Genomic DNA, 17,425 nt, shown 5'->3' on the forward strand with positions numbered 1-17,425 from the left:
TTAGTTCTTCTCAAGTCAAGTCTCTTCTGAAGCTATACGAGAGTTTTGTGTTAGTAACAAACAGAAATTTGTGAGTGCACCTGGCGTCACATAAATGCACTGGGCCGTCAAGAGCTGCGTGCGCAGGTCTAGTTGAAATTACTACTTGAAATTTCAAATACACAGTATTTGGAATAATCAGCTATGTACTACTTAGTAGCAAAAAGGATAATTGTTTTTATATCAAATATGACATTGTTACTAGTGCAAATGTCTATTCCTGCTATCGACAATGGAATAACTAGTAAAAATGCTAACTTTTGATATCTTCAATCATGTTTACACTAGTTGCAATGTTAATTTCAGATATCTATAATGTGGTTGTAACTGGTGTAATGTGCTAGAAGGAGAGGTTCAGACAAAGTCAGCGATTAAATTACCATTGAAGGGTCTTTAATCAAAGAAAGCCCCCAGAGGGAAAGTGAAGGGGCAGTGCTCGTGGAAGTGTTGTAGGAGTGAAGACCGGTGAGTGTGGTCTGAGGATACATCGCTTCTCGGGCTTGCAAGGGTGAAATGATCAAAGAAAAGAGGCAGAGGAGCGTCTCTGTTGCTTTACGTGGAGAGATCATAAAACAGGTAAGCCTCTTTCTGTAGTCGAAGCTCCCCATCTGTTAACTTTGGTGTCATTTATATCTCTTTATGCTAATAAGTGAGATAGCTCTCTGGTGCTCCTGGCATGGCAGCTCTGCTTTCACAGGTGTTTGTGGTAGTGCTTGTCAAAGCCGACACTCAGTCGTGTGTATGTGGCCCACAACAGTACCAGTGTGAGACATTGGTTTCCTTTTCTTTGGCCATTCATTGCACTGATGCATGGTCGGTGAGCAATATGAAGTGGCATCCTAGAAGGTAGTATTGCAACTCCAGGACCGCCCACTTAATGGCTAGGGCCTCCCTCTCCACGTCCACAAAGCAGGTTTTGGTCGCTGACAGCTGTCAACTGATGTAGACACTGGGGTACACTTCCCACATAGAACTCCTGTGACAGGACGGCCGCAATTCCCATGTTGGATGCATCCGTTTGAAGGAAGTAAGGGTCGTGAAGTGCAGGTTCCGATATCAGGGTGACCTGAAGGCCTCCTCCGCATCGCTGGAACACTTGACCTTGTCCGGTTGACCTCTTACGGACAGATCTAAGAGGGGACAGGCTAAAGAAGATAAGAAGGGGATGAATCATCAATAGTATCTGGCAAACCCAAGAAATGCACGTTCCTGCATATTTGTCTTAGGCACTGGGAAGTGGAGAACTGCTTTGATCTTTTCTTGGGGCATGATGAGACCCTGACCATTCTGGAAGCCAAGATGTTGGGCCTCAGCAAGCCCCAGGTGAAACTTTCTTGGGTTGGAGGTTAGCCCAGCCCAGTGGAGGTCCTCCAGGCCCTTCTGGAGATAAAGGGGATTGTCTTCCCCACATTTGAAGTGGATGACTAGCCACAGCATAAAATTGGTTGGGGTGGAGGATGACGTACATAATATGTTGGAATGTGGTGGGGGCCCCGTGCAGGCCGAAGGTGAGGGCCCTGTACTGCTAATGGCCTGTGGGGATACTGAAAGCAGTTTTCTCTTGGCGTCAGTTCAGTATCCTTTTGTAAGGTATAGGGTTGAGATGAACAGGGCCCTCCCAAGATGCTCTGAGTTCATCCACCCAAGGCATTGGGTATCCATCGAAGGAGACTTTTCAACTTACAATAGTCGTTACAGAACTAGAAGGTGTCGTCGAATTATCCTAAGTTGTCGCATGCGCTGTACCTTCTCCCCAATAGCCTGTCAGCGAGCCTCAGGTATTCTTTAGGGCTGCTGCCGGATGATTGTTTATGGATCTTGCATCTGCCCTGGAGACTCAGGAAAAAAAACATCAGAGAGTTGTCAGACTCCTGTTTTTGCATGGGTGTGAACTGTTCTTCTATTCTTACAATGGGATCTTATGCGCTCGCCAAGGTGGCAAGTTTGCGTCTCTGCTCCACCCAGCGTTTCAGCTGGTTGATGTGATAGTTTTGCTCCCTTTGTCTCTTATTCAGTTGACAAACTTTATATAGGTCACAGGGCCAGTCCTTTCCACTACGGTATATGGGCCCTGCCAGGATGTAAGGAACTGAGCTGGCCCAGGGGCTGGGCTGGGCAGTTACACACGTGTTGCTGGACTCTGGGCTGCCCTCATATGTTTGTGGACTCTGGGCATCATTCAGTCTATCCTGTCCTCGATGTCCTGTACATGCTCGATTATGGAGCAGTAGAGCGAGTGCTGTCACTCCTAGGCTTCTTTTGAAATATCCAAAAGTCCTCAGGGCTGATGGGCAAATAGCAGCTCAAAGGGTGTAAAACTGGTAAAAGCCTGGGGAACTTCTCGAATCTCAAACAGTCCATGTGAGAGCATGAGGTCCTAGTCACGCCCATCCTCTCCTACCACCACCAGGACTCATGCCAAAATCTCTACCTTCAGAACTAGATAGTCACCAGCCGAGGCCGCCAGCAAGGAATATTAGGCCTGCTGTGCTTCCCCTGTTTCCACCCCCTAAAAGGTGTGGTAACTCTTTGGAGTTAAATCTCCCCGTCTGTTGAGATTGGCATCGTTTATATCTTTTTCTTCTGAGTGAGATCACTCTAAGGGGCTCCCGGCATGGGCACTCCACCTTGTCATAAGTGTTTGTGGTTGGGGATGTCAAGGGCACCACTGAATCGTGTATAGGTGGCTCGACACACAAGTGAGCCTTTGAAGATATCTTTAAAGACCCTGTGAAATCAAAATTAAGTTTTGCTGCTTTGCAGACATAAGTATATAAAATCTGCAGTCTCCCTCTTCTGGCTAAACATACCCAGAAAAATGGATGACTCACATCTTGCTTTCTAGAATGAGAACGTCCCCTCCCCCTACTGTAGATCTGATCAGCCATCTGTCTGTGTTCTAACTGGCGCTGATCATGACTTTGCCGGGCACTTTAAGGGGAGCACAAGCCATGATGTAGGGTTGTTTCAAACTGATTTTTCAACAACATTCACTTAAGTTAGTTGTAAATTACCATCATCACCTTTCAGGCCTCTGAAGCTCAGAAAGTGGAGGGTAATTTCTTTTGAAGGGAATAGGGCATAGGGATGATCAGCTCTGAATGGAGCGCGAATGTGGGAGCTGGATGCAAGGAAACTCGCTGGAGTTTATGTATATTTATTCCAGCTGTTTTTCAGAGGTTTCTTGGAATGTACAGCACAAGTAAGTGTGCTTTATTCTTTATACTTGGTGTATTGTGATTCAAACATTGAAATATTGCAGTGTTTTACTTTCTTTTTGCTCATTCATCTGCATCGGTGTACGTAGCGGCTCAAGCCTTGTCGTAAGCAAAGAACGTGATGTGCTGTGTTTGTGGGCTGGTTATGTAATAGTGTGGTCAGTTCGTTTCATTGTTCAGTCCTCAATTCAGTGGAAAAGCAGTCGGACTGGGTTGATCTCTTCCCCGGCTGAACATGTCTCTCTCTGGCTGCAGCGTGTGTGTGTGTGTGTGTGTTTGGCCCTAGCCATATATATACACATACAAACAACATTTAAACACCACAAACATCCCTGTGGTCACACATGAGTAGATATACAGGAAAAAAAAGAGCAAACAAAACAAAAGAAATATTATAAACATACTCAACCAAAACTACACTACTCTCTCCACGCCCCACCCCGAGAGCCCTCCAAAAACTCAAAATAATTGCTCCATTTCCTGACAAACAAATCTAAGTTACCCCGTCTTCCCAGTGACACCTCTTCAAAAGCCGCCACCCTCCCCAACTCCGTGCACCACTCTGAAAATGGGGGCGCACCAGCCGACCTCCAACCCCTCAAAATAATCTGCCTGGCGATCATCACACAGGTCAGAACCCAATTCTCTATATGACTATTCCCAACATCGATGACCACCCATCGCCCAAAACAAAGTCTGGGGCAAAACGAAACCCGAGTGTCCACCCCAACACTCACAAAATTCTGAGCCTACAACCAGAATTTCTGGATCTCAATACACCACCAAAAAACATGGGCTATATTTCCATCCTCCGATTGGCATTGCCAGCCGGTGGGTGTGTCTTTAAGACCAAGCCTATACAATCTAGAGGGGGTCCAATAAAATCTATGTAAAATCTTGAATTGTATAAGATGCACCCTTGAATCTCTAGATGCAGACTTGATGTTTTTATGAATCTTAGCCCACACTCACTCACTCCAATACCAAGTTGAAATTTTTCTCCCATAATCTCTTGATCTAAATTAAAGCTCCATCCCCCAGACACTGAATTAGCAGAGAGTAATACACTGAAGCCTCATGACCTTTTTCAAAAGCAGTAATCACCACTCCCAGAGTATCTGCTGCTTTAGGGGGGTGTATGCTACTCCCAAAAATAGTATAGAGTAGATGGCACAGTTGTAAATACCTATAAAACTGAGATCTGGGGATCCCAAAATGTTGAACCAAATTTTCAAAAGATCTCAACACCCCATTCTCATAAAGTTCACCGAGTGTATTAACCTCCCTCACAATCCACTCTGACCAGCAGAAAGGGGACATATTAATACATAATTTTGGGTTCTGCCATATGCTCGAGACAACATTTAAATAAATGTCCGAGTTAAACATTCTGGACAGTTTTGTCCAGACTGAGTGCAAATGCGAAATAACGGTGTGTAACTTCTCCGATTAGTTTGATAGAGAGGCTTTGCAATGGCGAAATAGGGGCAAGAACTTCCTGTTCAATGCTAAAGCAGGGAGGGGCTCTCTCAGGTGGAAGTGACCAATGAGCCAAATGTCTGAGACCGAATGCATAATAATAAAACAAAATCTTGGGTAAGCCTAGCCCACCTTTGTGAACTTACTGAAATGTAATCTGGGACACTTACCATTCCAAATGAAGGACTTCGCTATGTTATCAAATTGCTTGAAATAAGAGAGGGGGACATCTACAGGAAGAGACTGTAACAGGTAGTTGAATTTTGGAACACAATTCATTTTAATAACATTAACCTTCCCAATCATCGATAAGAGTAATGAAGCCCACCTGTCCACATCATTCGAAAACCTTTTTATTAAGGGATCAAAATTAACTCTGACTAAATCAGACAAATTTGCTGGGAATAAAATCCCCAAATACTTAATGCCCTGTTTGGGCCACTGGAAGGCACCCGGCTGGAAGGCCGTTACTGGACAGTACGCTGTCCAAGCTAAAGCTTCGGATTTAGACCAATTGACTTTGTATCCTGAGAATTTGGAAAAGGAGTTAATAATTCTGTGGAGGCAAGGCATAGATCTAGTAGGGTCGGAGACGAATAATAAAATATCATCTGCGTAAAGCAGAAGCTTATGCAGAAGCGCCACATCTCCCGCCGTCACCCCTGGAAAATCATCCTCCTTCCTTATTGCAGCTGCTAATGGTTCCAGGGCAAGACAGAACAATAATGGGGAAAGAGAGTAACCCTGCCGGGTGCCCCTATCCAGAGTAAAATAATCTGAAATTAACCCATTTGTTTGTACCGCTGCTACAGGGTGTCTATAAAGTAACTTAATCCAATCAATAAATGTACTCCCGAACCCGTATATTTCCAGAATCTTAAAGATAATCCCATTCTACCATATCAAACGCCTTTTTGGCATCAAGAGAGATGGCAGCGACCGGAGATTGTTCATTCGCTACTGACCACATGATATTGATGAGACGCCTAATATTATCAGAAGAGCTACGTCCTCGAATAAACCCCACCTGATCTATATGTATAAGTGATGTCATAACTTAATAGGTTAGCCAGAATTGTGGATTTTTTTTTTTTTTTTACATCTAACTGGATCAGGGAAATTGGGCGGTAACTTTTACACTCGTTTGGATCTTTGTCCTTTTTTAGAATCGGACTAATCCGGGCTTGCGTCATGGTTGGAGGAAGCTTTCCATTCTTTAATGATTCTGTATAAACTTCTAACAAAAGTGGAGCCAGTTCTGTAGCATAGGATCTAAAAAACTCAGGGGAAAAGCCATCAGGCCCCGGAGCCTTGCCTGTTGGCAAGGCCTTAATTACCTCATGAAGCTCCTCCAAGGTTATCTCAGAATCGAGAGTGTTTTTTTGCACAGTCGTCAGTTTAGGGAGATCTAATGGTTCCACAAAGTTCCCAATATCTTCATCAGTGGATGAAGACCTGGAACTATAGAGATCAAAATAGAATTCTTTAAAAGCATTATTAATATCAATTGCCGAGGTAAATATTTCACCACCAGCAAGACACTCTCTGCTTTATATATCTAGCCAAAAGTTTTCCTGCTTTGTCCCCCGATGACTGTCTTGCCCTGAATAACCAAAACTCCACTTTCCGTGACAAAATAGTATTATATCTAAATTTCTATCGGGTCAATTCTCTGAGGCCATCAGATGACATACGGCGCTTCAGCTCTGCCTCGCCACTTTTAATATTTCCTTCCAACTCTACAAGTTCTTGTGCTTTGCATTTTTTAATGAATGAAGCATACTGTATGATCCGACCCCTAAGAACTGCCCAAGTGTCTCCCAAGCCACGCCCACAGAGGATACCAAGGACCAGTTGGTCTCCATATAAACATTGATTTCAGTCTTTAACATTTGTTGGAAATCAGGATTTTGCAAAAGGGACACATTAAGGCGCCAACTATATGATTTATTTTTCTCTGTATATGGCAAGACCTCTAAACTCACCAGAGCGTGATCTGAGACTAAAATGTTTCCAATTGAGCAATCAACAACAGAAGAAATGAGGGACTTGGACACCAAAAAAAAAATCTATTCTAGAATAAATCTTATGGACTGATGAAAAAAATGTATAGTCCCTACCGGATGGGTTCAAAAGTCTCCAAATATCTGTAAGACCAAGATTTTTACACATCCTGTGAAGCATCAGATCCCTAGATCTTGAAGGGATGTTGCAAGCTGCTGGCACCCCTCACGATATAATATTGGGAGGAGATTTTCTCTACGTTTGAGAAGTAAAAACCTTCCTTCTATTTATGGGGTGCCCCAACCCATTTACATTCCATGTGGAGAGAGACAATCCACTCATATTAACATTTGACATTTTGACATATTAGAAAAAATTGATTGTGTGTCAAAAACAAAGTTATACAGACCACATTCCCCATTAGTGAAACAATCAAACCCCAAACATCTCCCCGAACAAAACAAACAGAAAAAAGAAAAACGTGTGCATTAACCCCGCGCACGACAGCGCCAATCAGCGACAATCCCTTTAAACTCAAAAGATCCATGAACGCCCACGAGCCCCCATGACAACTTTGCCATTGGATTGCTCAGTTTTGCCTCACAAATTTGTGAGGCAAAATTACATAACAGAAAATACTTTGTAAAATAAACCCCAGCAAATAGGAAGAATGAACACAAAGGACATGTAGATTCATTCACAGAACTGTCTCAAGGATGTGATCTTCCACAAAACAAATTCCAGCTGATATAAAACCGTTCAGATTCCTCGGACAGACAAACAAATGTTCCGTGAGCCAGCTGTTATGAGTACAGCGGATGACGTAATCATTCCAATGTCCCGTAAAAAAAACTAAAAACAAACTACAGCCAGCAGAAGGAATAATCACAAAGAACGAACGGATTAATCCACAGCTGTTCCAACGGAGTGTTTTTCAATAGAACAAGCTCCAGCCGCTAGGCGAAGCCAACACAAAAAGAAACAAAACTGGCATCCCGGTTCCCCAGATGATCGAGTCAATTCACTCGGAGGCCGCATAAAAGTATATACCATGACTTACACAATCCATCAACTTTATAAAAGACATCCTTTCTGTGAGCATGTAGATATTTTGCGGTCATCCGTAGTGTCTATTCTCAATCTGTCCGGGAAATTTAATGCAAAAGTAATCTTTCATCAATGCAAAAGTTTCTTCAAGGAAAAGTGTTATTCACAAAACGAGCTCCAGCCGCTCGGCGGAGCCAACGCAGTTTACTCAGTCATTGATTCTATAAAAGACATTGCCAGATTTGGACATGTAAATACTTTGCGACCGACCTTCGTTTCTATTCTCAATTTGGCCAGGAACATCAGAGCAAATGAGATCTTTTTCTGATGTAAGAGTTTCTTGCATTCCCTGAACCGATCGCGTTTCTCTCTTGTCGAACTCGCAAAGTCCGGGAACAAGAAGATATTATGGTTCTTCCAAGAAAGCTTCCCTTTGCTCCTCGCCTGGCGCAACACAAGATCTTTATCGGATGATCTCAGAAATCTGGCCAGAATCAATCGGGGCCTGTCTCCCTCAGCAGATCTGCGAGCTGGGACTCCGTGAGCTCACTCGATTTCCAGCGTGTGGCCTGTTATATCGAGCAGACTCGGGAAAAGCTCGTCTAGAAATTTCACCATATCTCTGCCCTCTTCATGCTCAGGAATTCCAACAATTCGAACATTATTCCTGCGGCTTCTATTCTCAAGATCTTCGAGCTTTTTAAGGAGATGTTCCAAATCAACTTTTGTCGTGGGCAGATTAGCGGTTAATTCCCTCTCCGAAGATTCCAGAAAATCGATTCATCTCTCAACATCTGACGCTCTTGTAAATATCTCAGAATTTTATTTCCATCGCCGTAATCGATCGATCGTATTACAACGAGATCCTCCAAGTCAGCAAGAACCTTCGTCAACATCACCGACATGTTGGACAACTGACGCTGGATCTCCTCTCCTGCCGCGCCATCCAAAACGAGTCCCCGGTCTGTAGGCCTGTTGGGGCTTTCATCCTGAACATGTAAGTGTCTTTTAATATCTCCAGAGCCTGAGGATTTTGACTTCTTTGCCATGTTTTACCTCAAAGAGCAAATGTGTAACTGGGTGTATCAAATTTCACCAAATTATAACATGAAAATAATAAAAAATTTAGCAAAGTGCGCAGAGCTGGTTGCTTACACGTCTGCTTCTTGCATGGCATCACGTGACCCCCTGTTCCGAAACATTTTGAGTCCCTTCAGAGCATGGTGCCAAAAACACATACCGAGTTTCGTAAGGATACACCAAGTCGTTCGTAAAATACAGCATTTTATGCCTAAATTCAAAACGGTCGACGTCTAAAATAGCCGACATAAGAAGTTTTCATATCGTTGGACTCGCTATACCCCACTGAATCTAATGAGACCAATTTGTTGATTTTATGACAAACTGTTCAGAAGTTATAAGCAAACATTTGCTTTGTTCATATATCGTGACCACTAGGTGGCACTATTCCGAAACTGAGCAGGCACCCTCGAGTCATGGTGCCTATGACAATAATAAGTTTGGTATGAATACGCTAAAGCGTTACGGAGATAATACCCTCACGTCCATTTTGGCGTGCTCTTCGTTGAATTCGTTGAAGCGCCATTCGAAAATGGTATGGTTCACAGAATTCACAGAATTTTGATAAAATTCTGTGAATAACTTTTTGTCGTGAGTGACTCTAGATGATGCAGGCCAATTTTCATGCAAATCGAACAAACGTCCTAGGACGAGTTCGAAAAATGATATGAATCAAGGAATCAGAGGAAAAAAGAATTTCGTTTCTAGGACTCACGGTTCAAAAGTTATTAACATAAACGTGAGTGCAAATTTGGGCAGTTGGTGGTGCTAGAGGGTTTAAGGTGGAGACGCCAAATTTGCTGTGGTAACACATCAGACTGTCCTCTATCTGTGTGCCAAATTTCATAACTTTCCCGCAAGCGATTCTATGGGCTGCCATAGACTTGAGTGGAATAATAATAAGAAAACTAACGAAAACAATAGGGGTCATTCGCCCCTTCGGGGTTTGACCCTTAATAATAAGAAAACTAACGAAAACAATAGGGGTCTTTCGCCCCTTCGGGGCTTGACCCCTAATTATGCTGTTGCAGATCAAAATAAGTTTTTTACTAGATAAAATTCAATTTTTGATTTCAAGAATAGATATTTTCACGAGTGAAGCCAAACACACACTACACAATTTGCTGTCGGTCTCCTGTGGTGCATAGTCTTTTATTTTCAGTTGTTTTGATGTGTACACTACACCACAGATGGCAGACTGGGTGTGTCAACTAAACGACCATCCATCCGCGACTAAAGCTACAGTCCCCAAAATTCAGTCACAAACTAAACTCATGAATGGGGGAAAAATTTTGAAAAACAGAAGAAAATAATGATGAGATAGCAGTATGGGGATTATCCTTTTGGCTCCTGCTTCCTAATGCTTTGCTCTTCTCTTGCACTTTCTCAATATTTAATTGGCTGTTGCTCACTGCTGGTCTTTCGCTCGTCGGGACAGTGCGCACACCGGACAATTAGTTGGCCAGATTTCAGTTTTGAAATCTATCGTAGGGTCGACATCTAGTTGGGGGAAGTCACAGGAATGTGCACACTACTAATTAAAGTTTTTACTAGTGCAAACACAATTACTGATATTAAAAATTTGCATTTTCACTTGTGAAAATTTTATTATAGACATCTATAATTCATATGCTGCACATGATTAAATGTCGAAAGGGCTTACGATATACAGGTACTGACTGATGATTGTGATAAGGGGTGCACTGATCGATCGGTCACCGATCTAATTCGTCTTAAGTCTGTGATCGGCCGATCGTGCCTAGAATCAAGGCAGATTTTTTTGCAGCATGCAGGGAATCACACATACACTGTTACTCTAATGAATGAGTGCTTTCTCAGCCCTTGATGCATGACAGTGTGGCCTCTGGAGGGTGAATTGATGGCAGTTCTAAGGATTCACAAATGTAAACTTTCAGACATGCTGTTATTCAGATGAATGTGCAAGTTTTTTTTTTAAATGTGTAAGAATTACACGTGTATGAATATTAAGTTTTCTAGAGTCACAAATCTGACTATACGTGATGTAACGCGAGTCGTGACAATCAGACGTGTTAAGCGATAGAGACCGTTTGAGCAATCATGAGCACTTTCAGCTTCACTTCCTTCAATATGCTCACTCACTGTGTCAAACATGCGTGGTCTCCAGGTGCTCTCAATATCTCATCAGTCACTCATTTCAGCGCTATTCTACGAGGATCCCATTTTAAATCTGATTAATGTTGGTCACATTTCTGCTTATCACAGCAAGTACATTTTAACTATAACGGCACTGCGTCTTCACGTATTTGCTTAATAATTAGTGATTTGTGTTACAGCAAAATGCCAAAGACAATAAACAAATCTTATATATTAATGATTTCTCACTGGAGTAGTTTTAGAGCTTGTAATATATATATTTTTCTTATTTTTGAACGTATCTCTGCTGTGTGTGATGCTCTCATGGTTTTTACTGGTTTCCAGTATGTCACAATGACCTTTTGATATTGACAACAGAACTATTCATAACTGTTTCAAAACAAATAAATGTTAGCAATTCACAATTAATGGAATTTTAATGGAATTTTGGTAACTTTATAAAAAGGTTCCATTCCTTAACATTAGTTAATGCATTAGGTATCATGAACAAACAATTAACAATATATTTTAACAGCCTTTATTAATTGTAATGGTAGTTAATAAAATTACAGTTGTTCATTGTTAGTTCATGTTAGTTCATAGTGCATTAACTAATGTTAAGTAATACATATTTATTAGTATATGTTGTAACTAACATTTAAGTTCATTAGTTCATATTAACTACAGTAATGTTGTTAAATAATGTTAACAAATGGAATCTTTTTAAAGTGTATTTAACTGTGTGAGTTATAAACATATAACGGCACAATATAACTTGCAAAAGTGTGGCAAAGGGCACTAAAAAAAAATCAGTGTTGGTATCGGCCTCAAATTTCCTGATTGGTGCTCCACTTATTGTGATGGCAAACATAGCAACACCTGCTAAAACTGAAGTAGTGAAATGATTAAAATTTTACACCAATGTTCTCTTTATTGTAATAATTTTTTTTAAGGAAAAAACAGATTTTAAAGATATATCATAATAATTTTCTTTTAAGTATGATGGGAAAATGTATACCATAATAGGAATGAGTCATCATTTAGTGCCAAGACTGAAAAACTGAATAAAGATGTTGATTTTACAGGTGTCTATCTGTGTCAGTTTTCTGATTTACTTCAAATCACCCCGATGGAGGCTGGAGCGACAGGAATCATCATCATTTTTAAAGTGATAAAGGTAGTTCATCAGTAGTTTGAATGATTTAGTGGATCAAATGAGTCTTCAAATGAAATCATTTGTTATTGTGCCTTTGATCAAGACTTTTTCTAAATGAAACTGATAATATTATTGACATGTCATAAATCTCTCTTACTCTCAGGGTAAAGTAAAGAGTGTACACGAATGTATGTCCAGAAATATGGATCCTACACCTAAATTTGACAGCCATTTCTCCAAGAACTTGACTCGAGTGACCTCCTTGCAGTCATTCAGGGCGTTTGAGTATACTCAGGTAAAAAAAAGTGTTGTATGAGGCATTCAAGTACATTCAGCCAGTGTTTTAAGTGTTATTTTTTGTGTTATTTAGCGTATGGGCTACAACAGTAGATTACCTCGTCGGGTTCCACTTCTGTTAGCCAACCCGACGTGGTCTTCTATTGATATAGCTCATTTTTGCCTCAAGGTTTGACGTCTTGTGCATTCTGAGATGCTATTCTGTGCACTACAACTGTACAGAGCGGTTATCTGAGTTACCTTAGCCTTTCTGTCAGCTCAAACGAGTCTGGCCATTCCCCTTTGACCTCTCTCATCAACAAGGTGTTTCCCTCCTCAGAACTGCCGCTCACTGGATGTTTTTTGTTTTTGGCACCATTCAGAGGAAATTCTAGAGACTGTTCTGCATGAACATTAACTGAAACTCCTGACCCTTATCTGCTTGATTTTATGCATTCCACTGCTGCCACATGATTGGCTGATTAGATAATCGCATGAATAACTAGATGTACAGATGTACCTAATAAAGTGGTCGGTGAGTGTACTTGGGAAAAATCAAGTGCTCATTTTAGCATTTAAATATACTTGAGGAAAAATAAAGTACTGTTTTTTTTTATTAGTGTTTGAGTGTACCTGGTTAAAAAGATTTTTAGCTTTCGTGTATACGTCGGCAAAAAAAAGTGCTGTTTAAGCAATTGAGTGTACTTGGGTGCAATAAAATGCTGTTCATTCAAGTAGGCCTGACTGTAGTTTGTTTCCACAGCAATACTTCTATGAGTATGTGGATTTTGAGATTTCGTCCAGGCCGAGACACGTGCGTCCGTATGCGGTGGTCTCTTATCAGTTTAAAAGCAAAGAGGCTTCGGCAGCTGCTGCCAAACCGCTAGCTTCTCTCAGGTACTTCCCTGCTTTTTTCTTCTTCTTGGATTGCTCAGTGTTGTTGCTAATTTATCCAGCCCTAGTTTGTCATTTACATGTTTTCTGTTCATCAGGTGCAACAGTCAGCCATCAGGGACCAGCAAAGGTGAGCATTTATACTCAGTTGACATTCACTGGAACATCAGTTCCGATCTGAACACTTTATTTGTATACAAGTCGCACCTAAAAGTTACAGAAAATGTCTGAATATCATTGCATTAGGTCAGATACAGCATATTAAAACAAGTGTCATCTACAAATAAATGATGTTAGTGCTTTCCTCATAACTGAATTTTCTGAGCAATTTTTGTAATGACTTTTAACCAACTGGTGTCAATTGTGTATTATAAATATATTGTTTAATCCTATGACATTCAACCATTTTGAGGTGTGACTTAAGTGTCCAAATACTTTTAGGATATGTGCTCTTTGAATGCACTGTGCAGATTTGTGAAATGTTGATTTTTGGCTCTGTTGTAATAGGCAGGCGCAGCTACACAGTATGGCGGGGACATTTCGTGAACGGGGGGAAGGACATGTATCAGGCTTGCCTTCGGTCTCTCTCTCAAACTTTTCTGCCCTACAAACTGTGAGTAACATAGACAACAACAGTAGGGATGGGAATCGGAAGGAATTTAATGATACCAGTTCTGATTCTGATTCCTTTTAATGATTCCAGTTCCTTAATGGTTCCATAATTAATTTTGAGGAAGAATTATTCGGAAATAAGAAATGCAATTCTTATTGGATGTACTGCCCTCAGCTGCCTGTCATTCACTAATTATAAACTGGCTGATAAGAGTCATTCGTTCGGGAGGTAGCACTGATTGTTTTGCACTTTAGATTTAAACAAACTGACACATAAAGACTCATTCGCCTGGGAGTTGGACTGCACTGGTCACGTTTTATTTTTCATGCTGCTGGTTTAATAGTGGTGTTGCATTGTCACTGAATGGTAGTGCAGGAAACACTGTCAGACTATTTTAACATGGTGTAAATTGGCAGAAGTATGCACGTTAAACAACCATAACAGAACCAATATTAATGAAAATCATATGTACATTTTTTTGATTGGAACTGGTTCTCGCTTCCCATTCCTGAACAACAGCCACCTTTAGTGACTGACATTGTACATAAGAAATCACTTTGAAACTGAATGATGTCTTCTCTGTTTTAGGCCAGAGAGGATAGAGATTGGTAAAGTGATGAATCTGGAGCAGGTCAAGCAGAAGATCCCGTCAGCTCTCTTCTCTTGGAATCTCTACACCGGCAGCCATGAAGGTCTGAGCACTTGTTTAACACTCAACTGGTTAAACCTGCTCTTGCAGATTGCTTGAACAGGTTCATAATTGAACAATTTATAGGTGCACTTTTTTTGGCTAATTGTTAGCAAAAACAATTAACCTCAGATTACATGTCATGGACTTCTAGCGGAAGGATGACACTCCATGCATTTGCTCAATAAGATAATGCATTAATGATCATTTGTTTCCTCAAGGCTTGTGCTATATTGTGAATAATGTCACTCCACTGCATGTCGGGTTTAATAATGGCTTTTACCCATTGACAATATTGCATAATTTCTCGTACCATGATATGTTGGGCATACCACTCACCCCTAGTATGCTAACATGTATTTTCTGGAATATAACTCACGGTTTTTATCATCATCTAAAAGGTCCTGCGACTTATATACATAAATTATATGTAACTGATGCCGGCTTGTCAAACACACGCGCACCAAAACAAATAACTACATCAGTCATAGAGATGGTAGAAGCATTTTAAAGTTGCCAATTCAGAATATTTTGCCTTTACAAAGTACTTTATGCATCCAGTTTAAATATTTGTCCATCATAACGTTATTGATCTAACAAACGCTATACCGCTGTCAAACGCAACTCCTCACATGCCCATAAAATGATGTTTCATCACACTCGTAGTAAAAACATTCAGTCAGTGAAGCAAATTATTAATACATTGCAAAGAGAGTTGCAAATATCATCGGACATATCCACAGTCTCTAACATTAATAAATGAATAGAATACAACAGGTGTATTGTTTTACTCACAGATTAAAAGCTGTTTATTTGTGCATAGCATAGTTACAGATGTTATGAACAGATGTGGCTAAAGATGTGGCTAAATTAAAAAAAGAATATGAGAAACTGTTACTCACGATTACTTAAAGCAAATTCTCGAGTTTAAAACAAGCACAAAACCACAGTGATACAATGTGTAGATTCTGAGGGACTTCAGTCTTCACAGAGCGTGTTTGACATCTGAACTGGTGAAGTCGGGCGGCTGCTCTCGAGTCCTAGTGCCTGCCGTATCCAACCTCTGTCAGTGTGACTTCTACAGAGATGCGATTTACTGTATTTATTTATTTATTTATTTTTTCAACTGTGTGATTTTGACCCGGTGCGACTTATAGGTCAGGTGTGACTTTATTTCCAGAAAATACAGTTTTTTTTTTAAGCACTGGATCTTGTAAAATGCTTGTAGTGGTTATATGTTGCCTGATATACAATCTAAATTTTGTCTCTGGTTTATTTTTGCAGTGTCTAAAAGTGGTATGTACTGCAGTCTGTTTGAGGTGGTGGAGAAGGACAAATCACCCAAGAGTTTGACCACATTACTGCAGAAACTGGAGGAGGAGGGGCTGGTGAGTGTTTGAATGGATGTGGTGCTGTAGTGGTCCATGCATGAGCGAGCTGATCATTGTGTTGTCTGTGCAGGTGTTGGTGAATATGGTGAACGACAGCGGTTTTCTCTTCTTGCTGTCTGCCAGTCAGATGGCCAACTCGAGCGGTATGACCTTATGATGGTGTAATGTTAGTGTAAAAAAAATTGATATTTCAAATAATTAAAACATCTTTGATCTTACAGAGCGCCGAAACACTTGGAAATCATCATGTATACAAGCCCTTTTTATTTACCCTGAGAAGCGCGATGTGTTAAAGAGCTGTGAGTATTTCACCAGAGCACACTGGGAATGGAGGCCAGAAACACACTTTACGCAATTATGCAAACACAAGTGTGAATACAAACGTGTGGTTCCGTTGTACAAATGTAACGTGTGTTCTTGCATTAAAGGAATAGTTCAACCAAAAATTGTTTACTCACCCTCATGCCATCCAAGATATGTATGACTTTATTTGTTCTGTTGAACACAAATCGAGATTTTTAGAAGAATATTTCAGCTCTGTAGGTCCTCACAATGCAAGTAAATGGTGACCAAGACTTTAAAGCTCCGAAAAGTACATACAGGTAGCATAAAAGTAATCCTTAAGACTCCAGTGGTTTATTTATGTCTTCTGAAATGATCAAATCGGTTTAGAATGAGAACAGACCAAAATGTAACCCCTTTTTCACTATAAATCTTGACAGCAGTCTCCTTGGCGATCTTGATTTCAAGCTTGATTACGCTTCCTATAGTGCCATCTAGCACTCTGCACATGCGTCACTGGACAGTGCTAAAGGGGGCGAGTTTCCTTCAAATGTCTGTGCTATTAAATCAGATGTGTTATTCAGGTTGTTAGCTATAAACATGACAACATTTTAACTAACTTTAACTTACTAAGCAAGGTTTTCTTCAAATTGTTTTTCTGCCATGATAGTAAAAGTTCACTGTAATACCTATTAGATGAAATTACTGTGAAGTCACACCACAGGTAACCGCGCTTCAGGGTTCTTTTGAGCAGCAAATTTCAATGTTGAATATTGGCTGCACAGTGATTTTAATAATATCTTAAAGGTGTTATATGTAAAGTTGACAACAAGCGTTTGAAATGGGTACTGCAGTCCAAGTTCAAAATATTGGACAGTTGTCTGTCCTGCCCCAGACTCTAAGCTCATGCAGGTTGCCAGAATGAGGACGCGCAACAGTATTTTTGGGCTTTAAGCTGTCTCCATCTTCCAAAGGAACCTCCAATATTTATCCTTGTTTTACTACGCCTCTGGTCATGGTGGTTTTTAGACGGATGGTGAGGCTTAGGCCATGTGAAATCCATTGTCTCTGATCCAGTTCGTTTACTGGCTTCCATGGCTGCAGCACGTAGTGTTGTTTGCCTGCAAACTTGTTCAAAGCTGG

At 40.8% G+C, this 17,425-nt stretch overlaps 1 protein-coding gene across 4 annotated transcripts in view; it reads left to right on the top strand.

Moving 5' to 3' along the window:
- tasora (transcription activation suppressor a) overlaps nt 1–17,425 on the top strand; it is a 72,528-nt gene that overhangs the window by 15,573 nt on the left and 39,530 nt on the right. For all 4 annotated transcript variants that reach the window (XM_051694396.1, XM_051694393.1, XM_051694394.1 and 1 more), the window contains exons 5-13: nt 12,068–12,159; nt 12,302–12,433; nt 13,178–13,311; nt 13,407–13,438; nt 13,816–13,921; nt 14,510–14,613; nt 15,894–15,997; nt 16,071–16,143; nt 16,222–16,299. In XM_051694396.1, coding sequence (XP_051550356.1) covers nt 12,068–12,159; nt 12,302–12,433; nt 13,178–13,311; nt 13,407–13,438; nt 13,816–13,921; nt 14,510–14,613; nt 15,894–15,997; nt 16,071–16,143; nt 16,222–16,299 — 855 coding nt within the window. The remainder of the gene's footprint in view (nt 1–12,067; nt 12,160–12,301; nt 12,434–13,177; nt 13,312–13,406; nt 13,439–13,815; nt 13,922–14,509; nt 14,614–15,893; nt 15,998–16,070; nt 16,144–16,221; nt 16,300–17,425) is intronic.

The sequence above is a fragment of the Myxocyprinus asiaticus genome, chromosome 50 (assembly GCF_019703515.2).
Source record: "Myxocyprinus asiaticus isolate MX2 ecotype Aquarium Trade chromosome 50, UBuf_Myxa_2, whole genome shotgun sequence".
Taxonomy (NCBI): Eukaryota; Metazoa; Chordata; class Actinopteri; order Cypriniformes; family Catostomidae; genus Myxocyprinus; species Myxocyprinus asiaticus.